At 46.3% G+C, this 24,771-nt stretch overlaps 1 protein-coding gene across 3 annotated transcripts; it reads left to right on the forward strand.

Moving 5' to 3' along the window:
• Window positions 1-24,212, forward strand: DDI2 (DNA damage inducible 1 homolog 2). Of its 3 annotated transcripts, XM_072883928.1 has the most exons (10): window positions 2-187; window positions 4,783-4,912; window positions 5,973-6,203; window positions 8,626-8,752; window positions 10,871-10,998; window positions 11,594-11,722; window positions 12,505-12,608; window positions 13,023-13,212; window positions 17,647-17,709; window positions 17,806-17,944. In XM_072883928.1, the coding sequence occupies exons 1-9, from the start codon at window positions 50-52 to the stop codon at window positions 17,661-17,663; spliced, it is 1,194 nt and encodes a 397-aa protein (XP_072740029.1). In that variant the 5' UTR covers window positions 2-49; the 3' UTR covers window positions 17,664-17,709; window positions 17,806-17,944. The 3 variants fall into 3 exon arrangements, with proteins under 3 accessions (XP_072740028.1, XP_072740029.1, XP_072740026.1); XM_072883927.1 differs by lacking the exons at window positions 17,647-17,709; window positions 17,806-17,944 and adding an exon at window positions 15,394-15,596 and having other exon boundaries at window positions 1-187; XM_072883925.1 differs by lacking the exons at window positions 2-187; window positions 4,783-4,912; window positions 5,973-6,203; ... (2 more) ...; window positions 11,594-11,722; window positions 12,505-12,608 and having other exon boundaries at window positions 13,134-13,212; window positions 17,806-24,212.
• The last annotated feature ends 559 nt before the right edge of the window (window positions 24,213-24,771 follow it).

Genomic DNA, 24,771 nt, shown 5'->3' on the forward strand with positions numbered 1-24,771 from the left:
GGCGGCACTTGGCGGCGGCGGGGCCGGTGGCGGCGGCGGCGGGTCGGCCATGCTGCTCACCGTGTTCTGCCTGCGCCGCGACCGCAGCGAGCTCACCTTCTCCCTGCAGGTGGACGCCGACTTCGAGCTGCAAAACTTCCGCGCTCTCTGCGAGCTGGAGTCCGGTATCCCGGCGGCCGAGAGCCAGGTCAGGCCCTGCCCGCCGACGGGCTCCCCCCGAGGACCGGGGGAGGGCCCGGTCGTTACCCCCCCACCGCGGGGTCGGGGTCCCCTGGGCTGGGAACGGCTGTGTCCCCCCCACGCAGGGGCTGTGTCCCCCCTTCAGCCCCCGGGGCCCCCGCCCCGCCGGATCCCGGAGTTTGGGGGTTATCTGGGGGGGGGGTGTCCCTCCCCGCGCCGACCTTTCGGTTTTGGGGAGAAACGCGTCCCTTTTCCCTCCAAATCCTCCTCTTCCCCTCGGGGGAGGGCTGCGGGTCCCCGATGGCCCGATGTCTTACCGGGGTTCCTCCGGGAAAGGCTCGGTCTCCTCCCGCGGTGGAGCTGAAAAGGAGAATAACATGTTTTGGGTTTTTTTATTGAGTTTTCAGAGGAATTTGGGGTTTTAGTGAGGAAGGATTTGGAGCGAGAGGAACGCGGGTGGGAGAGCGGGGAAGGTGGCTGCCCGCGGTCTCCTCAGATCCCAGGGAACGAGGCTGAAACGTTCGGGAAGGGGCTTATTTATCATCCCAAATTCCTGGCCGCGTCTGGGGCGGAAAGGGCAGATTGAGGCTTTTCCCCCCCTTTTTTTTTGTTACAGGTGCGGGGACCGAAGGGCGCGTCCGCCTGGTGTCCCCCAGCAAAGATCCCCCTCCGGCCTGAATTCGGGGCTCACTCGTCGCGAGCGTGCCAGAACCCACGGCAGGCTGCGGCGTGGGGGCGGCTCTCCTCCGTCTGTCCGTCCGTCTGGGGTTTACTCACTGTTTTGGGTTCAGTCCCACTTTTTTTTCAATTTCTATCTGTTTATCAGCGGGGCGACACGTTGTTGGACAGGGCGATGTCAGCTCCTTTTCTGGCAGAGTTTGTGGAGTTTTGTGGCGATGGCTTTTGCTTCCCGAGCCTTTTCCTAGTCCAAATTCCTGAAGTATTTTTCTAGTCAAGCAAATATTAGTCAGCGATGGAAAAACAGACGAACCGGTAGCCCCCGAGGTGGACGCGTTCCCTTGCCGAGCAGGTTCCTGACGCTTCACCCGCGGCGTTTTGCTTTATCTCTGCCTTTGGCGAGCCTTTTATTTTGGGATGAGAGGTTGGTTTTGAGGAGGAAGCGGTCTCCAAAGCAGGGGTAGAACATCAAGTTTAGGTGGATTTTCCGTTAGGGGAAAAACTCTTGATTTTTGTTAGGAAGCGAAACCACCTCATATAAAGGTTCCCATCTGCTCTGCTCTGGCACACCCCCCATGTCTGTGTCACAGCCCCCAGCAAGGCACCCAGATTCGCAGCCAGTAACGGGGACAACCTCTACGTGTGGGACTGCGAGCGCTCGGTGACTTCGGTATCTCCGGGCACGTGGAGCCTGAACTCCTCATCGTCAGCTTTGTCCCCCTTGCGTCAGGGTAACCCGCCAGCTCTGGGTCTATTTTAGGATAATGAGGGTTCACGGATTTTTCTGCTTTATATTTTGCCGGGACTTCCCTTGCTTTGAGTTTTTGCTCCACCACAGTTAAACTGCTGGGGTGTTTAGCGATTATATCAGCCGCAGGTAACGGGGATCAGTGCTGTGCTTTTTGTAACCACCTCTGCTTTCCTTCTGCTCACCCATCTGCCGTTTATGCATCATCTTGCTTCCTTCTTTTTAACGTTTTCTAGCCACGTATTTATTGTTCCTTTCTCTGCTTTTCTGCCTGGTGTTTATGAAGTGTTTCGAGGACCTTTAGTGGGGGGAAAGTTATAAAAATACAAGTTATCGGTGAAGCAGCTGGTTGTGTAGAAGGATTTTGCGTGCTCGAACCATCCTCCACAAATAGGCAGTATTACATTTACCAAACTTGGTGGGTTACTGCCATTTTTCCATAACCAAGGCGTACATTGTGTTAAAGGTGTCACGGGGGCACAAAAGAGAGGATGAATTTAATAGCAAGGGCTGCGCAGGGTGGAGTGAACTGCTGCGGTGTGTGGAGGAGGGTTAATCCCAGTCCTGTTCTCTGCTGTTTTGTGAAATCAATTCTGGGTGTTGCAGTTTGGGGTGGAGGTGAGCAGGGGGCTGCGAGGTTTCCGAGGGATGGCTGCGGTCGCAAGGTGCGGAGGGTGGTGTGAGATAACGGGGACGGCTGCTGGCAGGGTGCGGTGACAAGGGGAGCTGGGCGAGGAGACGGGAAACAGTTCGGCTTGCTGTGGTTTCCTCCATGCATCGAGGCGGTGGCTTTTCTGGAGAGAGGACGTGGAGGCTCTCGGTAGAACCGCGTTCTTCTGGCAGCACCGTTAATTTCCTTCGTTTCTCTTTCTTTTCGTGCCGTGCCTCTCCTGTCCTTGGCTGTGCATAGGAAGATTTAACGAGTTCTGGGTTTGGATTGATTTATGGTTGCTGGTGGTGTCTAGCACTCTTGATTTGGGTTCCTTGCTCCATAAGGACGCAAGGAACTTGTGTCTACCCTATGGCATCATGCAAAATCCAGCCGTCGTGCAGTCTTGGTGCATCCCTGCCCAGGTCACCCCCCCACAGAGCCCGTGTCCGGTACCTGGCCAGCCTACAAGCTCGCCTTCTAAAATATTCTGCAAATCAGACAATCAAAACGCAGCAAAATTAAATCAGTTTGTTCTAACAGCAGAGTGGAATGGGTCAAAAGCGTATTAAGCCGTGCTGCTAATGGATGTAGAGTGAGCGCTGGGCGCTTAATTCATTGTCTGAGGTGTTAAGGCCGAACGCTCATAAATCCAATCCCAGCAAGATGACAGAGGTAAAACCTCACTTAAACTGATTAACTTGTCTCTTCCAGAGTGCCTGCGCAGGGAAACTGCCATTTAAGATTTGCACGTGCAGCTCGGATTTATTACAAGCTTGCTTTCTCTGCGGGCAGCAGCGTTACTGAGTCAGGCCGGGTGGGACGCGTCCAGTAACGTGAGAGGATGCGCTGGGACTCTTCCCATCACAAGCTGACCTTAATTATGCCGGTAGTGTCTTGCAAGCCATCGCAGTAGAGACCGCGTGCCTTAATATAGCTTGCAAACAGACCCGTGCTTGCTTTGGAAGGGACCCAGGCTGGTGCAATACCGCTGAGGTTAAGTGTGTCGTTAATGAGAAGGTAGGAAGCTCGTGCTTGTTTCTGATCAATCACGTGTGTTTCTCTAATTCTGATGGCTCTGATTGCTGTCGCACGGGGTTCTTGGTATTTTTGCTTTTTCAGTCTTGTCTTTGGCACCACCGCTGACGATGGATCTCCGCTGTTAGAGTGCACTAGTGTAATATTTCTGAGTTGCTGCAGTAAAGCAGTGAAAGTCTGTAGCGTCTTCCAGACCTTAAGACACGTAGTAATTGTGGTTTTTTGGATCTTCTTGTTGGATCTGCTACTTGTGATAGCACTGGATAGAGCCGTAGCCCATCCAGGCAAGGACTGCGAAAGCTTCTCCCACGCGGCTCTGCCAGTCCCGACCTGCAGCAAACCTGTTGTTGCTGAACCGGCCTTTTCCAGACTCGGAGAGACGCGGGTCTTGCTAAACTAGGTGGTAAACGTGAAATTTGATCGTATGCCCGAGGGGTTTAGGCCGAGTTCTCCGGCGCTTCTTGCTTTGGACTCCTGCCAGGGGAAGGAGGCTGTTGAACTGATCTGCCTAGTCTCACTGCGCTCCAATGAAGGCACAGAACCCTTAATGTTTAGCAGATACTGTTTCTGGGAACTTTAATTCCCATAAAGCCCATCTTTATTTTATTTTTCTTGCTTCCTGTAACTTTGGACATCTGTAGGTATTACAGATCTAATGTTAACAGAAATGTTCCCATGGTGATTATTCATTTTTTATCTCAATATGTTTTTATGTTTAACCTGCAGACCCCTTGTTAAGTCAGATTATCATAATAGAAGATGATGTGACTTTGTGTTTTATAGTCAAAAGAAGTTCATTCCCCGCTACGGGCTGACTGCAGTCTCGGGAGTGGTGTCTTTGGGTGTTGAACCTTCAAGTCTGGATAGAGTTACATCACTGAAGTAAACTGGAAATCACTGAGCTAATCATTGAGGTCCCTGTAAAACTGGTTATTCTGGGGAACCGTGTTGTGCGAAAAGGCAGAGATCATAGATACTGGACTGGATCATCCATGGATCACTCCTGATCGATGCTGTCTGCATGCACGCAGTTGGTCCTTGGTCAATAGGTGCCAAGTTGGGGGGAGAAAATGCTGTAGAAGACGGCCGTGACTTGTGTAATCATAGAGGTTGGATTTTGGAAACGTGTGGCAAACAGCCCTGGTGCAGGGCTTGCTTTCCGTTAAAAATCTTGGCCTCTAATTAAGAGAGACCAGCCCTTCTCTGAGATGCTGGGTTTCGAGAAACCACTGCCGGGTCTCGGTAAGACCAGCTCTGTGTCGTCGTCCAACCACTTACTTGATGAGGTCTTTCTGTGCCTGAAGATAGAGTTGCTTTGGGAGGGCGTGCCCGCGCCCGTGGTGAGAATTGCACACCTTCCTTTCTGAAGCTTGAGATGGGTCCAGAGGATTTACCAGAACGCTTTCCTAAAAAAATAAAACTAAAAAAAGCAAGATGATGTCTGCTTTGTCATGGCTGGTGTTTTTCATTGCACTCTCTCCATGAACAGATAGTCTATGCAGAGCGGCCTCTAACTGACAACAACAGATCTTTGGCCTCCTATGGCCTGAAAGACGGGGATGTGGTGATTTTGCGACAGAAAGAGACCGTAGAGCCACGGCCCTCCATCCGTTTCCCAGGTGAGAAAGGATTTGTGCTAACTTTTGCTCTGAGCGTGCAAAGATCTCGGTATTTATCAAACACCAACTCCATCTCTTGTCAGTCTCCTTTAGTACCTCGCTGGGCAAAACACTTAGGGAGGGCGGCTAGGGATGAGGTAAGGGGCTTTTAAAGTTAGCTAAAGAGCTTGTTATTTAATGGTTTTTTTTATTCCAAGGAAGCTAATACCATTTTACTGTTCTTTTGGGGAAATACAGAGAAAGCGAGGAAGGTAACTGGTTCAGAACAGCAGTTTTTGTAAAGACATGTGAATTTTCATACAACTGCCGGTTCCCTTCCTGCTTGGCGTAATGGCGCAATAATATGCGGTCTGTGCGGCTCAGACACATTAAAAGGCTGTTGCGATGTGCACTCTGAATCTGTACTGTGAGAAATACCCAGAGAAGCTGCATCTTGACAAACCCAGTTACGCAATCGTGCATACATGCAAAAGACTTCTCGGATAACGTCTGAGTGGAGCCCTGCTCCTCTGTCCTGCCTTCTGCAGCGATTCCTAGCAAATCCCTGTCATAAAATATCGCTGGAAAAGAAGGTACCGCTGGCTGAGAAGGGTGTGGGAGCGTGGCTTGAGGTCTTCGTCCTTCTGCCTCAGCTGGAGGATGGGTACCTGCAATGCAGGTCTGCAGAGATGTTACTTTTTTTTTCTCCCCCTGTGCTTTTTTTTAATCCGAGAGATTCAGAAGTGCCTTAGAGATACTGGGTTTAGCCTTGCGATCCTTCCGTGTGGTATTCACACTTATGAAGCTGGAAATAACCAGTCTGCGATTCAGTAAGTGCATTTCAGGGGATAAAAAATGGGCCAGATAGAAGGCTAGACCGGTTACATAAATATGTGCTAGCATTCCTAACCCAGTAACCTGAGTATGTGGCCATGCTTCCGACACGCATTGCTGTTCACAGAATCCGGTCTAATACTGTAGCATTAAGAGCAGCACATCCTTCCCGTGGTTTTTCCACTGCGTTTTTCATGCAGAATTGTAAACATGAAGCGCTGACACCTCTGACCTCTTTTCCCTCAAGGTCTGCCGAGGATAGACTTCAGCAGCATTGCGGTTCCTGGGACCTCTACTCAGCAGCATCAGCCACCAGCACAGCGTCTTCGCCCGTCACCTCCCGATGCACCTTCGTTCCCTCAGGGTTTGGACAATCCGGCACTGCTACGAGAGATGTTGCTTGCGAATCCCCACGAGCTGTCCCTGCTGAAGGAGCGCAATCCGCCCTTGGCAGAGGCATTGCTCAGTGGAGACCTCGGTAAGTTGGGTTTTTAATCTGCGGGAGGTGGTTTTAAATGTGTTTGAGCTCTGTTCTAATAAAAGGCAGCCACAGGTTTTTAACTAGCTGGGATGTTCGCTGCCAACTCATTGGTGATGCTGATAAAAGGTGCCAGTTGGGAGTACTCAAGGCAGAGTTCCTCTCCTTCTAACAAGACTGTTTCTGGCAAGTTGGGCATATTTCTCCTGCTTGGCTTTTTTAATATCCTCTATCCTCTACTTTGAAGTATCAGATGCACAGATAAGTCGAGTGTCTGTGAAGACAAGTGGCTCAGCTCCTGATTTTTATGCTAAGACTCACCGAATGCACATTTTCCAATAATGGTGTTGCGTTTGCTGCATCCCAGAGCCCACTGAGACCTCAGCAGAGAGCAGTACACTATAAAACCAGCTCTGCCCGTAATGATTAGCTGCTATGGAAGTGGACATCAGAAGGGGAGAGGAAAAGGAACAAGCAAATAGTGTCTTTAGGGAGCTTTTTCAATAGGAATAGTCATAAATGTTTAAGTTTCTGTTAATCTTGAAAGTGTTCACGCATTTTGGGGACAGTTGAAGCCCAGTACCGTGTCCTTCACTTCCTCTGCAGGTGAGTAGCTGATGTTGGTCCCTCATTCTTCATGTGATGAAAGCTTTGAACTCTAGTGTCCTTTCAGTATGAAAACAGGGTGGTGTTCTGGGCATCAGAAGATGTGCTCCTAAACCTCTGCAAGATGCTTAGTTAGGAAATAAGTCCTGTTGAGTTTGGGGAAATGAATGAAGAGAAGGAGCTTCTAGCAGGAGACTTCTTTTTCCACTTTCGAGGTTACATCCTAGTGATTGCTCTCTGTCGAAGGAAGCTAGAAAGGAACTCGCATGGATATTGTCAGCCTATTTCATTTTTTAATTCTGACTTTAGTTCGTATCCAGAGTTAAAACCATGTCCTTTGCGCTCTCAAGCTTCTTCACGCTTCTTGCAAGCGCTGTGTCTGTAGCGCAGGAGTTTTTCCCATCACCTTGAGAAGATGTGCTGCTCTTGGCACAGAAAAGGAGAGGTTAAGCCCAAGACGCTCAGAACTGGCTCATCTGCTGATCTGTCTTGTCTTGTGCACGTTAAACTTTGCATCAGAAGTGCATTTTTAGTCCCACATCGCCGCAGTGGGCTGTCAGAAGGAAGTGGTTTGATCTGGTTATGCTCTCACCGTTCTGTACTGCTACTGTCGGCATTTGGGCACAGATCCAGTTCAGGTCTGGCTCTGATGCCCAAGTATACACATAGATATGTGCCATGTGACTGTGCTGGATGCTCTGCAGGCACTTTAGAAGGCACCTGTTATACAGAAGCCTAATTTAAAAAAACAAAACAACAAAAAACCCCCAACAAAACAGAAAAGAAAACATATCCGATGCCTTCCTCAACATGTAACAGCCTTTGAGCCAGAGAGCTTCTTCATGGGAACTGCATTTCTGGAAGCAAACCCACAACCTGCTGTGTTTACAGAACTTAATTTATTGCCAAGTCCTTTTGGGAACGTATGTGATTGCATCCAAGTAGTAAAAAATAGCCAGAGGCCATCCAAAAAGTGGGGATCTAAAATCTGTGTCCTTAAAACATGCGGCTAGACTTTGTGAAGCAGGTGTCCCGCCTAGGACCTCTTGATTTCAGTGGTAGGCATTCGGCTGCAGGGATTATAATGTCTCTGTCTTTGCCTATGTTGCTCGGGTTGGAAGTAAGTTTTGTTATTAGCCTTTTTATGTCTTACAATTTTGCGTTTGCTCTTTGCTGGATCTACAGGCTGTTATTTTACCAGGGATTGCTGTGTGTAAAACGTGATAGATTTTGCAAGCTGTTCTTGTAGATGATGGGCCATCTTACTGAGAGCTATGAAATCTCGCTTCTATCTCTGTCTAAAGCTTTTTCAAAATACACGTGCACTCAAGCTTCGCGTTTGAATTGTGCAAGTTCTATAGTCCTGATTTCTGCTTCGAGTCTCATTTATCTGCTGGTTTTGCAGCTGGTTTTTTTGGAGTATTGTGTAGGCAATTCTTGCTGCAATAGAAGAATGAATTCCTGTTTTAATGGCAGCTCTTTGTTTTAAATATTGTTGTCTTCACATTTTTTCCATTTTTCTTCCATATAAAAATGTACGTGCAAAGAAATTGAGTTTGATTGTGCTGGGTTTGGGTAGCAGACACAAGGAGAAAGAGCTCTGTCCAGTTGCTTTTCATCTCAGTGGGTTCCCAAGTTTGCCACCGATCCTTTGAGGTCCATCCACGCTGCCTTCAGATGAAGCCTTTTTTGCGTGTGCTGCTGAGTCTACCCCTGAGTGCATGCTGGCATAAAAAGAAGAGTTTGCTGTGCCAGAACTTGATTTGTAAGAGTAATTTCCAGTAAAAAGCATTTCTGTATCTCCTTGTTACTGCAGAGAAATTCACCAGGGTGTTGCTGGAGCAACAGCAGGACCGAGCCCGGCGGGAGCAGGAGAGGATCCGACTCTATTCAGCTGACCCTTTTGATCTCGAGGCACAGGCCAAGATAGAAGAAGACATAAGGTAGCAAACCAAAGTCACTTGCAGGCTTTGGAGGTCTTCATGGCGCTTTTTTCCACAGGGTGTTTTCATCCACGGTGCTTTTTCCTTGGAGGATGCAAGGAGTGTGTTTAGATCCTGCCTTAAGATGCTTCCAGGGCAATGCTCTGAGCCACCTTTGCACGTGGGAAGGTTGGGAATTGGGGACATGTAGACACACCCCATCCTTTAGATGTATCCAGTTTGAGCACGGATCATGAGGTGCCAGCACCGCTGTCCACGTGTGTGGTGTCCCAGAGGTGTCTGAGTTGGTCCGCTCTGAAACGAGTGCTTGTGGAAAGCACTTTAGCCGAGATCCTCTTGAGAGGTGGCACTTTGGTCTCAGCTGTGTTTTGAACTGGAGAGCCAGGCCTGCGTTAAGGCTCTAAGCTGAGCTCTCTGCACAGCAACGTGGCGTCATTTCTCCCAGCTGCCTTTGGGATTTGGTTTCGCGTACTGCTAATTGTTTTGTCTCTCTGGCTAATTCCAGACTCTGAACATCACTGCTGTCAGAATAGATGTTCTGTAGAAATACGTTCTGCTCATCAGCACTCCCTTCCTCTTGCTGTCTTCCAAATGTAATTGCATTGGGCTGAGGCTCGATTTCTTAAATTGAGTGATAAATCCTTGAGTCAAAACATGACTGGTGGTTTTTTCCCCCAATAAAGAAATGTCTTTTTGATACAGGCTCATAGTTGGTCATAACCAAAACTCATTTGTGACAAGAGTCATTCTTGTGTTATGGCTGACAAGGTGTTGGTGCCAGATAAATGCTTAGCTTAGCAATGCAGAAAAAGACACATTTGTAGATAGCAAAACGTTGCTCGGAGGCATAGGAACGCTTTCCTTCCTCCATAGATGAGGTGGCAGATAAAGGTGATGTGCCCAAGGCTGTGCAGCTGTTAGGGAACAGTCTGGGCATCTAGCAGTCCCCAGATTTCACACCCCACTTAGTTTCTCTGAACTCCTTGCTTAATTACATGCGCTCTGCCCAAGATCAATTGGAAGCTATTGCGAGCATCGTATTTTTTGAGATGTGTCTCTGTCCTTCAAGTGGAGAGTATCAAGCACAGAGAAAACACAATAATGGATTTGACAAGAAAACAAACTGAAGATTAACCACTGTATATCCGATTTAAGCTTAACTAATAGAAAACAGGACAACGTGTGGCTCTTTGTTTCACAAGTATATGAAGCGGGACAGACTGGCAGTGGGGTAGCAGGGTGCTTTAGCTCCCAAGCGAGCCAGGTCTCGGATGCTGTTAGCTGTTTGCCTCCCACACCAAGAAACCACATCTACCCATCTTGTTGTGGGAAGGCTACCACAGTACAGGAGATGGATAAGAGAGGAGCTTGGGGTTTTTCCCCTTCCCCTGCTGAGGAGGAAAAGTGAAATGGCATCAAAATTGGAAGCCCTTTTCCCTTTTTGGTAGATAAAGCTATTTCAGATGCAATCGCTACAGATACCCACCACTTCCAAGATTACTGTAGGGGCTATGATGGACTTCTTGAAGAGTGTTTCTTATGTGTTTCTGAATTTGCAGTGAGGGCTTGTGCTCATGGTGGTGTTCTCGCTGCCGTTTTGCTCACCTCCCTCCCTTCCTGTGCTTGGAAAGGAAAGATACAAGGGAAACATTGGAGGATTTTAATGTTCAGCTGCTGTGTGGGATTCCAGCATTGTAGCTACTGGCAACATCTTCATCGTGTGCCCTCAGCGCTTTATTTTAGAGTGACTAATAAATACGCAGGTTTTTTGCTCACAAGTTCTCCAGGTTAACTCTGTGATGACAGGTTGCTGTTGCAAACAGAAGGTCGTCGGGTGCTGTCGTGTGAGTTAGGCGAGGTGTTGGAAGGAGCAGTCTTCATGGCTGCTGGGGAGCGACTTGGTGTCTCTGGATTAAGCCAAGATCATTACTAGCAATCCCTCTGCTAAGAAGGCTATGTTTAGCTAATGAAGCAGTCTTTGTTGTGGTTTAAACATGCTGTTTGTAAAGTGAGCTGCAGCGGGTGGGATTACCAGCTCTGTTTGTAAGTCAGAGGGATGCTTATAAGGTTTGGCTGATGGAAGGTCTGTTTTTTCTCTCTCTTCTTCATTAAATTCAGGCAACAAAACATTGAAGAAAATATGACAATAGCAATGGAAGAGGCCCCCGAGAGTTTTGGCCAGGTGGTGATGCTGTATATTAACTGCAAAGTCAATGGACATCCAGTGAAAGCCTTTGTTGACTCAGGTGAATTGCCCCCATTTTCATCTCTTTCTCCGTGCTCTCCTTTCCCTCACTGAGGGAGACTGTAAATGCTCCAGAAGTTTTGCCCAAAAATTCCATAGTAAAGCACTGCATTACAAGATTTTGAAACACCTAATTAAAACCTGAGGGCAGCCCGGGCATTGTTTAAGGTGAACGGAGCAAATTGTTGTGAGAAGCAGCGCACGTGAGTGCTTGAACACCCCAGATCAAGGCTCCTGTGAGAATTTCTGGGGCTGCGATGCCAGAAAGGTCTCTGCCATGTGTGTATCTTATCTCGTTTTACAGATGGGGGGATTTCACATGCCTTTAATGCTGTGCTTCTCATCCACAGCCTTAAAGGGAAAGTACTTGGGGTTATTCCAGCTCTACAGTAATACGTACTTTACTGTCAGTGCTGATCTGTGTATACACAGTCGATTCAACGCAGTGGGATTCACAGGAAGCCTTTATGCCCTAATGCAGCTGCTGATGCAGTGTGGTTTCCTGGCTGCTGACTGCAAGATCTTAAGCCCTTCCAGGAGAGAATTTTAATTTGTGATGAGCTGTCAGGATTTAACACCAATTCTATTGCTGGTAGGTGCCCAGATGACCATCATGAGCCAAGCTTGTGCTGAAAGGTGCAACATAATGAGGCTGGTAGATCGGCGATGGGCCGGCATTGCTAAAGGTGTAGGGACGCAGAAAATAATTGGCAGAGTGCACTTAGGTAAGTACTGGCATTCTTCCTGGGGCAGTTTTAGCGGCAGTTTGACTGCATTTCCCACAATCTTGGCATTGAGGAGTATCTGGTTTAATGCTATAATTGTTAAAAACTCCCACAGAGTAAAATAAAAGTGCATATGCAATATGTTTGTTTGTCTCGGGCACGGTAGTCTGGCTTCTGTCTCATTTAATGCTTTTTTAATGGAATTACCTTAACACTCTCAGGTGAAGGATTCCTCAGCTCAGAGGATATGTTCACTCTGGGTGCAAAAAATGGGGCTAATGTGAGATAGCAGGAGCTTTCCTGTTTGGGGTGGGACTGTTGGGCAGTATGAGTTGCTCAGGAAGGGTTCCAGTACAGTGGAGTGTTTCATATTCCTTTGGGAAGAGAAGGCTGTCTGTGCTCTTGTGCAGGTTTTCTGGATGAGAGACAATTGTCCTTATTGTCTGAAAAATCAACTGTCTTCACTGTTGTTGCTTTTTCGACTTGTGCTCTAACGAGCTGTACGCAGCTCCTCTAGCTGGGAAGGGTTAGATAAGCAGTACTTAAGGCTCTAGAGCAGGTCAGCTTTTAAAATAATTAACTTCTTGAGACCAAGGCAGGCTTGGTAGTCCTGGGGCTTGCACAGGGCTAGACTTTCTGTGACCCAAACAGTACCTCAGAGCTCTGGTTTCAGATTTACCCAGCGGGTTTGTGCAGACCTTTCCCAGGAGATGGAGGAGCAGAAAGTAGATTTGTTGCGCCACAGCGTTGCGAGGTGGTAATTTCTCTCCCTTGCATTTCAGCTCAGGTCCAGATTGAAGGGGATTTCCTGGCGTGCTCCTTCTCAATCCTTGAAGAGCAGCCCATGGACATGCTTCTAGGACTGGATATGCTGAAGAGGCATCAGGTATCTTTTGAAACAGTTACTGGCTCTTCCAAGTTAAGTGCTAAGTGCAACATAAATGCCATGCCTGTGAATTTATTAGGATTTTTCTGGGGAGAGTTGATAGTGGATTATCTTCCAGCCAGTTATGAAAGAAGTACATACACTGCATATATCATGGATAGCTATAGGGTGTCTGGCTGCTCCTTGAAGTTTTTTGCTCTCATCAAAGATGCTCAGAGCTTTCCAGATGAATGATTTATTACAAATCAAGTCATACAGAGCCCTTTGCTTATAGCTGGTGCTCTTGGCCCACTTTGCTTAGCTTGCTATGGGCTGTTCTCATTGGAAATGGATTGTTTAACCTCGTTTCTCCTTCTTCTCCGGGAATTGACTGGCTCTTGCGCAGGCCCCTGATGTCTCGATGCTCTTTCACAGTGTTCGATTGATCTCAAGAAGAACGTACTAGTGATCGGCACGACTGGCTCGCAGACCACTTTCCTCCCGGAGGGCGAGCTCCCCGAGTGTGCCCGGCTGGCTTATGGGGCCGGGCGGGAAGACATGCGGCCGGAGGAGATTGCAGACCAGGAACTAGCAGAAGCAATACAGAAGTCCGTAGAGGAAGCAGGTACCAGGAAGAGCCCAGTTGAAATATTAATCTGCATAGTTTTCTTGCTGTGCATCAGGATGTCTGCAAGCAGTCCCCCTTCTCAGCTCCTAGGAGATACAGTCTAATCCAGCATCAGCGAGTAAATGGTGGAGAGAAAGGGGCTTTATTCTTGCTCGTGGCCTCTAACTGCACTTCTCTCTTCCTTTCTGTACAGTAAAATCTGTCTGCATGAAGGCATTCGGGGGTGCTTGCTGTTTAATTTGTGCTCTCCTTGCAACGTCCTACCCGCTCTGGTTTCTTGGCCTTCGAAGGTGTGGAGATAAATGGTTGCCTCTGGCACCCGTTCACCTGGGTCGAGTTGTAGTGCCTGGTCAGGGACATGGTTCAGTTGTATGATACTGTAGCAGCCTCAGGTAAGGACAGCTTTGTGGAGTCTTCTGCAAATCCTGTTCTTAATAGCTGCAGCATATAAAAATAGAGGAGCTGTAGCAGTAAGTACAAATCTCTGGACAAAAGTTCATGACAATTTTTAGAAATAGTACCATTTGCACTTTTTTTTCCCCTAGAATGGTGCTTGTGCCCTTGGAAGGTGAATAGCTTCTCTTACTGAAGATTACTGTTGCTCTAAGTTTCAAAAGCAGCAGCTGAATTCACATCCTAATGTATATCATCAGCCTTAAATGTGATCTGCAAAGAGAATTTTCACCCTCCCCACAGATTTGTTCCCTGTGCCTCTGGAATCTGTAAGCTGCACAAATGCAGACTGACTGGGCCATGGAGAGTTTTGGTAGCTGCAAAATTTAGTTAAGTGGAGATGCCAAAATAGCTGAACGCTGAGCTATGAGCCAAACTGTCTGAAACTCAGATTTTCTGTGTAACTCCTCCCTTAACTTCAGCATATGCTTTTGACTAAAGGAAAGCTTCATTATTTTTTTTCCCCCGCTATTACAGTGAAGCTGTGAATACCTCACAAAGTGTATTCCTTAGGCCTTTTCCAAAACGTTTAAAGATAACATTTTACATGCAAGTGTTTTATAGAGACTTTTGAGTTTTACTGCTAATTTTTCCTCTGAAAGCACGCAGTAAGATTCTGCTTCCCACACACATGCAAAACTCTTTGCCGGGTCACGTTTAAGCTGATAAAGTTGATTTCTTCAACAGTTTTAGTGCTAATTTTTTAAGACTCTAGCATGTTCCTATTTAAAATTGAAGTGCGATAACCAGCTTTAACTCTCTCTGTATTATATAACCAGTTGTAATGTACTCATGTTTTCTTTAGCACTTCCCAATTGCTGCCTAATAGTCCAAAGAGAAATCAGTGACTTTCTTGCAAATAATGAAGTTGTTTACATTAAGGGGAGCACAGGACTGCACTTATTGATGTCTCTGACCAATTTTCTTCTGTTCTAAGAATGTAAAGTTTCCAGAGATGCAAAAACCTGGAGAGGAAGGCCTGGCTTTAATGAATCGGCAAGAAATGGTTTACATGTTTGATTTTTAAAGCCAAATTTGAATGCTTATTAACTTAAGTTGCAGCAAGTAGAGAGAAACACAAACATAGATTTGACCTTGCCCCGTCAGGTTTTGACATAGCTAAAGGTCGGACTCGGTAGTTTGGGCTCATGTCTCTTCACATAACCTGGCAGAGCAAATGTGCAGATGTAAATATTGGTTCTTTTCCTGTTAAAACTTTGAGCCTGATGAAGCCTGGGTTGTTTTTTGCAATATCTCTCCATTTCGGATGAGACTTTGCAGACATCATAGTTGGTTGGACTTAGTTCTCTGCTGAAAGGGTCAAATAAAAAGCAAACCTCAGCCCAAAATATATGAGTCTTTACAATAAAGGCATTTTAGTCGAGTGCTTTAAAATGAAAAGTGCCTAAAATGACTTAAATCAAAGCTGCTTATGTACCAATACAGTTCTAAAGACCACGTGGCTTTGTTCAGACTAATCAGCAGCCTACCGTTTTCCATTGATGCTGAGCCCTAGAGGAATGTAAAAGATTTATGAGAATAGGAAATCCATTTTGTGTATTCACTTAATTCTTGTAGAACACCCATGCACAAAACTAAGGTAGGTCTTGTTTAGATTGACTGTGTGTAAGTCTTAGACATGTTACAAGTCTCTGGCTCACAGGCTATATCCTAAGATGGCAGAATATTAATGTATGCCCTCTTCCTCTCTTCCCAAACTATTAGCTGCTGCTAGATGGTACCAGGAAAACCAAGTGAAAGAACAGGAAACTGGAGAGGGAGAGAACATAATGCAGGACCGAGGAAGCTCAGCTCCCCGCAAGGCTTGTGTTCTTTCATAAGAGCTTGAATTTTTGCTGCCTTCTGGTAGATGGTACAACAGAAATCACTGCGTACATCTGTAGGCTATTAAAGTTCTCATTCTGAACGCACCTGGATTATTCTCGAGCTTTATTTAATCCCCCGAAGCCCACTTTAGCAAGCCTCGTGATTTCTGTCAGCTGACTCGCTGGTGTTTCAACACCTAACAGCAAGGCAGCTGAGGTGGTAGGGGAGTCCTGTTATGTTTTACTGTGATCTAGATCCTCCACCTCTGCTTCAAGTATGCCTGCGAGCTTGCTCTTTTCTGCCAATATGCAGTGTTTTCCCCACCACCACCATTGGTAGCAATTTTGTGATTACGGAGGATTTACAAAACTGGCAGCAAAACTACAGTTGCTTTAGGAGGAAGTGTATTCAGGTAGCTTACCCCATATACAGCTTTTCATCCAGACAGCCTCGATATAAGAAGGGCACTGCCACCACATATGCAACTCGGGCTTTTCCTACGAGAGGAATTTATCCCTGTTGGTGCACTTTGTGGAGAAGAGTTTGTTCCTGGTGTTAGCTGGATCGATATCCTTGATGGGGCTGGGATTCAGCTCCTGTAGATCCACTGTCATCATCCTCCCAGGGTGTTTCGGAAGGATGACGCTGAGGAGTGCTTGGCAGAATACCAGCTACTTCTGCTGTCTAAATGACTGCAAATCCCTGATGTGTTTGACTGATCAGGCCCTTATTACTGATCCACTGAGTCAAAAGACAGTTCTGCTTCCTCTCTCAAGGACTGGCTTGGGAGCAGAGAGCATGAACATAATCCTACCGCATAGAAACAAAAAAGGATCCTTCTGGTTTTCATCTGTATCCTGTGTCACAAGCCTCTGCCACCCTTATGAAAGATGAGCAGTCTGAAAATTTGCAAGATAACTCTGGCTTTTTAATACTCCAGCATCACCAAGTTGTTGTAGCTGCATTAAGACCAGATGTGCAGCCAACAGAAGGGATTGCTCTGTGCAGTGGCTACTGTATTTTATACCAAAGTGTATTGATCAGAGGTGTGGTATCACAGCATGTAGCACACCATTTTTATTTAATGGAAAATAAAAGAAACAAGTAGCTGAGGTGAAAAAGGTAGATTTCTTCCATGATGTGGAACTTAAAGGAAATCCTGGCTGTACATGTGAGCATGGTTAGCTGTCCCCCAGTACACCCGGGTATCTGTAAAAAGAGAAAGACTTAAGGTAAAACGTGGTATATGTTTAAGACCACTGAGTTTGGAGGCCTTTGGAAAGGGAACTCATGCAACAAATCACGCAGCACAAAATCTGGATCACCGTTCGGATGTCTGACGCTGGGCAGAGTAGGGCTTTAATGGAAGAACAGGCGCTCTTACAGCAAAGGTCGTGTTAGTGATTTAACGAGAGCATGTGAGCTGATACATTAGCAAGATTAGACTATCAGCAAGATAAGTTCACTTATTTAATCTGTTCTGATAACGAGACCCAGTGTTTGGTGCTACTGATAGAGATCTGCAATTCATTTGTTCTCCATGTGGAGAAGGAAACAGTGAGCTGAGTTTGACTTCTGGCTGTCTCTTCCTTTGCTTTGCTCTTCCCAGCCTCGGGCAGCAGTTCCTTTTGGGGATTTCTGCCTTTCACCCTAGGATCTTTACGCTTCCCTTCTGCAGCAAGCTGATGTTTGCTCGCCTTCTCCTCCTTGTGATGCCACTAGCTATCACAAGGCAATAGCTGCTGGGAGCACAGTCCAAGAATTGTGATGCCCTCTTAATTCTCCTTTCCCTGAAACATGGCTCCTGAATGTCTTCAGCTGTATGGAGAACAAACCAGTACGGTGCTCGACACGTGCCTTGTGCTGTGTATATTTTATCAAGTGTGTAGTATCACCTGCGGACCACTCAGCAGCATAGATAGTGCAGAACAGCCTTTAAATTGTTCTCCAGCAGTTATTTTTGACTTGATGTAATGAATTTCCCAGGCAGAACTCCTGGAAGGCAGCAAACGTGAGGAACTCCTGCTGCTCGTACGCTGTCTTGATGGACAGCTGGGAGGGGAGCTGCGAGGTCACAGGACTGTAACCATGCATGTGGTGTGCTCTGAACACTAACACAAGTTTGGTGTGTTTGTTTCCTAATCCAAACAGAACGTCAGAAGCCTTGATGCATGTAGTGTGTGTTTACTGCAGCTGGAGTGGGCCACAGACCAGGTATTTATAGCCATTGGTTTATAAGTTTTCGCTGCTACAGTGAGAACAGTGCTTCTCGTGTGTCCTAACAACTTCTTTCTTTCTGTCTTCTGTTAGAGAATAGTGACAAAGAAACTACCTCACTGGAAATGCCCTCATTACCAGCTTCTGATGGGTTTCAAAATCCAGTCCAGTCTTCAGGACTAAATTCCAAGACCTGTAATCCCACAAATCAATTACTTGATCGTTCTGTCTCTGCCCCTGCTTCAATTTGCTCATCCGAATCTAGCCTCGCAGAGCCCATTGATCCTAGAGCCGTCAAGTCTTTTCAGTCTTCAACTGAATGCCAGATAACCCCAGAAAAAGAACATCCTCTCTTATTACAGCATCTTTCCAATAACGCTTCCTTGGCAAATAACGACCCTTCTCCCCAGACAGGGGAGGTAACCTGTTGCAATCCAGCTTGCCTTTCACAGAAGACACTCAAAGAAACATTTATTGCTGACAGTCTAAAGGAATGTAACGCTGAAGAACAAGACCGCAGACAGGAACATCCTTTGGAAGTGACAAAAGAAAATAGTTTGGCTGACGCTGCTGCTAAGCACGGGCAAAATAAAGATGTATGCCTGTCTTCAGAACAGGAGCAAAAGCATGAGCTTCCCATAGACCATCAGATGTGCAAAGAACCAGACAAGGAACATCTGGAGGAGCAAGCTGAGACAACTGACCCAAAACCTCCTTGCGATGTTGGTGGGGTTGAGAAACCTGTTGTGGAAGAAGCCGGCCAGCCAGAAAATGCTCCTATGGAAATGAGAGGAGATGGACAGGAGAAAGCAGGTCTTTCCTGTGCAAAAGGGAGTATCCAAATGTCAGCCTCCCGTAGCTATATGCATACGGCAGCCTTCATGGAAGTAGATGTGGTTGAGCAGTCTGTAGCTGAAGCACACAGCTTGGCAAGTGAGCAGAAGCAGCAGGCTGAGAACAGAAGTGTATCTGACCTGAACTCAGATGCCTTTTCTATGGAGGTGGAGTCGCTGCAGTCTGCATCCTCCTTGAGTGATCCGCTTTCCACCGGTGATGTCCCGCAGTCTAAAAGCACTAGTGAAATTTCTGCGAAGTATAATGAGTTGTCTGATTTGGCAGCTGATGACAGCTCTTCCCCCTCGAGCATCCATCAGCTGGACACAGATCCAGGAAGACCTTCAGAAGAGCCATGTTTCTCTCTAGCATCAGCCTTGAAAGAGCTGCACAAGCTCTTGATTATCAGTCAGAAAGGAGAATGTAAAATCCTTGCCTCTGAAGAAGTCTCTCAGCTGGAAATGGTTCACAAAGAGCCAGCAGCACAACAGAAGGGGCTTTCTGAAGATGAGCAGAAAGGCTCAGATCCAGACAGCCAGGAACAGAGTTGTTCCTTCCGTAAGGTGAGATCTGAAGGTGGAAGAGCAGAGGGGAAACAGCCTTGTGATTCTGGCATAGAGAACATCAGCACTGGGTCTGTCGGTCACATGCGGTCAGCTCTTGGAGAAGGTGCTTTAGAGATTCAGAAGTTTTCAGGTAAGAGTGATTTGGTTGTGGTGACTTCTGCAGCGACATCTGACCAACAACAGAGCTCTGAGCAGGCAGAGGTTTTGGCAGAAGGTTATCGGAGTCCAACTAGTCTGACTTTGGAGCAAAACGCATCCGTTTCCTTTATACCCGCTTTGGATGAAGGTACACCTCGAGATACTCGGAGCCTGTTCACAGGAGCACCTGGGAGAAGCAGCACTTCTGCTCCTGAAGGTCCGAGGCCGTTGGGTGGGTGTGAGGAACCACTGCTGAGCCCACCAGCTGGCTATACTGGACTTACCTCGGGTGCTTCTCCACCACCTGCTTTCCCTGCGGCTGATGTTGATCGGATCCTCGGCGCTGGTTTTACCACGCGGGAAGCTCTTGAGGCTTTGGAACAAGCGGATGGAAATGCAGATCTTGCTCTTCTCATTTTGCTAGCCAAGAGTATTGTTGTTCCTACGTAACTACGGAAGAGATAGCTGACTGGGGTGTCTTTTCTTTTAAAGGACGTATCTAAATTATACACCGTAATGTACAAGCAGAATGTTGAGCCAGATTTTTTAATTATTTGCAGCCAAAGTAACTTGTCTCTTCTGTTTCACTCATTAGATTTGGCCTTTTTAAAAGAAAGAAAACGTCCTAGCATTGTGTGGACAGGATAGCTTTTAATTATGCATACTGGATTAAAATTAATGTTTTTATTTAAATGTACAATTTTAGAATAAGCTCCAATGTTACAAATAAAAAGCAGAAGCCATTAAGATCACCGCCCTGTACAGCGCAAAGCAGATTGTGAAGTGAATTGACCGTGCGTGTGCACAGGACAGGAGGTACACACTGCATTTGGTATGGTGCAGTCGTGAAACAGCGCTTATCCAAACGGACTCTGTGGATTTGTTTTAGCTCTCCTGCGCTTTGTAACCCAATGTCCATCTGTGATGCTGATGAAACTATTATGGCAGCTACTAAAGGTATGTAGATGCCCACAGACGTGTAACGCTTTGCAAGAGGAGTGAGAGGTGGAGGGGGTTTTTGGAAGCGTGTACTTTTTGTGTGTGCACAGGGAAGGCTGATGCCTATTTTTGCCAAACCCTTCTATGCTCTTGGGCCAGTGTGTTCAAGTTTACAAAGCGGGGATAGAAGAAGGGAAGGGATAGAATTTGGTGCTACCGAAACTTAAGAGACGTTTTAACTTATTTGAAGATGTGCTGGTATTAGCTGGGGGGGGGGAAGAAGGGAAAAGGAGTATTTTACTTTTTTTTCCTAGCCTTGCCCACATCATGTTTCCCCCATACAAAAGAACAAGCTCAACCACTTTAAGGCAAAACCTTAACGACGAAATTGTTGAACAAACCAACCATGTGTTATGGCTCTTAATCCCCCTCTGCCCCTGGAAGAATGAACTGTTTCAGTGGATGCATTCTCTATGCACCGAGCACGGGTGTGATCAGAAGAATGAAGAAATCTGCTCTGCACTAGTTTGTCTCGATGTTTGGGGATGATCTGCCTCTCAGCTGTGGAAATGCAAACTGCGGAAAGCCTGTAGCGGCTGGTGGGGTACTAATTTAATACCTCTTAAAGAGCGAGGGCTCCCCAATAGGGTTTATGAAACAAATGCACTGACGTGGCTTCTGCATTATAACCATCGTGGCCTTCTGGAAAGTCCCTGGTGAGTAGCCTGCATGATGAGGACTCACCAAGGCTGTGCTGTAGGAGGCCCTTTCCAGATGCTTTTTTTGGGGATTAACTACTTTGAGATGCTCTGCAAAGCCCCAAACTGCTGTTGGGGCTGGGAAAGGGGAAGGAAAGTGTGGCTAAAACATGATACCAAATTTTAAGTAGGAACTTTTACTTAGTCCCACTTGCAAATCTCAGAAGTGGCTTTGTGTCAGGTGTTCATCTTGAACTTTCTGCTTTGAGCTAAACCTGAAGTGATGGGTCAGCAGCGGCTTGGAAACATGTTTTTGTTCATGGCTTTCATCTGTTGTTATCGTTGTCTCAGGCCTGTGTTCCTGGTGTTTTGTTTTCCCTGTTGCTTAGCAGATTTGCCTACGTGTATGCTAGGCTTTTTTCATGCAGGGTGGCATTCAAAAACAACAGAGATTTGATTTCATCTGTGAACTTGCAGGAGTTTCTGATGTCGGTGAGTGGTGGTTGTCAGATTTTTCTTAGAGGCTTGGGCAGCCAGGAGATCCTTTAGAACAACAAAGAGCTTTAAGGCATTCCTCTGTCTGTTGAATGGAGCTTCTGCATGAGCTGTGAATGTACCAGCTAGGCCTGGGGCTCCCAGACACGTTTAGCTCATATCCCGCTACTTGTGATGCCGGCAGCAGGCGTTGCTCTGTGCATATGTAGGAAGCAGTGCTTGGCTGTTTGGGGACCCCTTGCCGGAGCAGCATCGAGTAATTCACTTAAGGCTCTGTTCAAAATGAGTTACTGAGGCAAGACTACAGCTTTATGATCTTTACCATGCAGGTGGTCAGAGTTACCCCTGCTGAAGTTTTTTAAATATTCTCCTTACAGGGAGCACCTCAAATCGGCAAAAGCCCCCTCTGTAAAGGGTAACGCTTGGGCTGGTACAGGAGTACAGTGTCATCACGTCTCTCTCTAGAAGCCTTAGGAAATAAGATATATTAGACCCATTCCCATCGGCATCTGGTTCACTATTAAAAGCAGCAACAAGAATGAAGCTCCCAGCTCTCGGATCCAGAGCACCCTCAGTCTAAACAGCCGAATCTGCTCCCGATTCACACCACGGGTCTCAGTGAGGTGGTCCGGGGAGCAAGCCCCCATCTGGTACGCAGATACCAGCTGCAGGCTGGCTCTCTCAGATGCATGAGAGCTGAATTTGCGCCCTTAGCCTGCAGATTCATGTACTGCCAGCTTCTTGAAGCATCAGATGTTAGCCATTCAATGTTATACCCTTTTTGTATTTACACTTTATGTTTTTAGAAGCAGTTGCTAATAGCTAGACGAAGTACTGCTGCTTTGCACCAAACTGGTTAAAGGCTCTAGTTTTATGGCCACGTTTACTTAGACTGCATATACAGAATTTATGCTATAAAAGCTTTAGAGCATCAGCCAACTCGCTTCAATGCTCAGTTTTATTCTTTGTCAAATACAATTTTTGAAATCTGCCCTTCTGCCAAAGCTGTACTGAAGCATTTATCAATAGTGCTAGAATTTCCTGGGTAACTTTTTCTCTGAACTGCTAGAAACAAAGCCTGACCCCCAGCTGATAAATACTTGTAAAACTATTTTATCAAGTTGGTCCAAGCCTGGTGATTTAAATCTCTTAATTTCAGAGCCTTGCTTTGAGTGAATGGCTACGTGCTGCTAAATTAGAGAATAGGGGTTTTTAGGAGCAAGATTTATGTTGGAGAAAATCTGGGCAGTGGTGAGTATTTAAGGTGAAAATAAAATGTAATAGAACATGTATTTAGTGAACACTGTCTAAAAGTTGTCTTCTGTTTTGACGTGCATGTGTGTCCTCTCTGCTGTATGCTCCTTTGCTCAGCCTTTAGCAATCCCTTAACTGGTCTCTGTGCTTACCTGGCCCACAAAGTGGGAATACTTCTACTTAAGCAGGGATGGCAGACTGCTACAGCTTGTTGGCTAGAGCAGGGGATAACGTTAATGCCAAAAGCTGTTCAGGTTTCCAAGGAGCCATGTGCCCTGGCCTAAAATAAGGCTCTTCGCTATCTTCTCTTCCCCCTCCTCATTCATCAGTGCTCCAGTGTACTAATGTCACATCAGCTTAGCAAAATTATTTCAGTATGAAAAGTCCATCTGTGGAGAATAAAGCAACGCTCAGAAGCTGCTTCATAAAGATGCCAGCACCTGTGGGGACCCGTGTGGGTCTGTAGAGCTTGTTTCTGGGTGTTTCCTGAAGCCACTGTAGTCATGTACCTTGCTGTTGGTTTCTGAGATGTGTTATTTTCCTTAAAGATACTGAAGGAATTTACTCGGCCTCCTGCTGAATGCATGTTTCCGTATGTGAGGCTCTAGGTGAGTTTAAAGGTGATGTTTAGTGAAATACCGACATCTGAAAGTTTCTGGGCACAGATGATTCTGACAAGAGGAGGAAATATTTCCTGGTGACGGTCCCTGGCACGTTTACCTGCTGCTGGACAGAGCTGAGCTACGCTGCGTTATCATGACAATCTCTGCCTTGTTGCTACGTATGTTCAACTTCCTACGTAGACACTTGGTCTCCAGGACTGTTAACCTTGTACCTCCTAGATATGTTCCCTTCTTTCTGTCTTTGTCTCTCTCTCTTGCCATCTCCTTTCCTCAAAAGTAGCAATATTTAAGTGTACTTGCTGAATGCTTAACTTCCAGATAAGTTTTCTTTAAAACACTATGCCATTTATGAATAAAAGGAGGAACAGATCCTAGAGGTTTCTTCACCAGACTTGGACTTCTTGCCAAACGGCTCCCCAGAACTCTAACGTCAATTCAAAGAGGAGAAATCAAGGGGTATTTTTGCCTGCCTCTCTTGGAAGTCAGCTTGGGAAATGGGGTCGGTTTTGTGCACATCATTCCCTTCTGAAGCGTTCAAGAGATTTCTTCCTGCACTGTGTAGACGAGGCTTAGTCCGTGATCCAAATGCATAGCGGTTTGGGTTACTCTTTGACTGATGCTTTTTAGCTTAAGAGTTTTACAAACTCACTTAAGGAACTTGAGGGAATCAATACTCAGGAATCCTAAAGCTGGTTGCATTTGTGTCATTTACTCTTCTGGGCTGAACATACAGGGGTTGTCCTCACAGGTGGCTGAAGGGAGGAGTGGTTGTGTCATCAGAGAATGGGATGTGGTTCTGCCCAAAGTAATACACACTTGATTCCTTTTTTGATTTTTGGGTTGTGTTTTTTGTTTGTTTTTTTTTTAATATCGGGGGACTGTTTATCAACAAAATTGATGTGTAAAAAAAAAAATTTGATATTTAAAAAAAATGAATAAACACTTTATCATAATGTTGCTTGATTGGTCTGTCTGTATTTCTGAGGTCAGCATCTCTGCACTCAATCCTCCTCTGGCTTTTTTTTCCAAAGCCAATAGAATTTCCTTAACATAAATGTTGCCATTTTGAACATAAATGAGGAGAAATCTGTGGTTAAAATTATTCCAGTTGGCAGGGCCTGAGAACAGGCATGAGAAATTCATGTATTCCCCTTCTACGGAGATGGGCTGTTGAATCCTTCAGGCAGGACTTGGAAGAGCGTTAGAGTACAATACCAAAGGTAGCACTTGGCCGCAGTGCTGTCTGCTGGAAAAATGAATGGGGCACCCTTCATGTCTCCTATGTAAATACCTCATTGCCAGCCAGATTAGGAAACAGTTGGTTTTATTTTTCTGGAGCTGGAAGCTAATCTCTTGGGACATCAAAAAAATTGCATTTATATCCCTAGAAAGCTCATGACAGTTTTAGTTAGAAATAACTTTTTAAAAGTTCCATTCTCTTAGTGTCCTGTAATAGAACAGGTTTTGGCAAGGGGGCGTAGAGGATCTTCCTCCTCTGAAACTTGTGGCATA

This window comes from Ciconia boyciana, chromosome 19 (genome assembly GCF_034638445.1).
Source record: "Ciconia boyciana chromosome 19, ASM3463844v1, whole genome shotgun sequence".
Lineage (NCBI taxonomy): Eukaryota > Metazoa > Chordata > Aves > Ciconiiformes > Ciconiidae > Ciconia > Ciconia boyciana.

Excerpts from the sequence above, each read along its gene's own strand:
- DDI2 (XM_072883925.1), top strand. The coding sequence starts at position 17,838 with ATGCCCTCATTACCAGCTTCTGATGGGTTTCAAAATCCAGTCCAGTCT.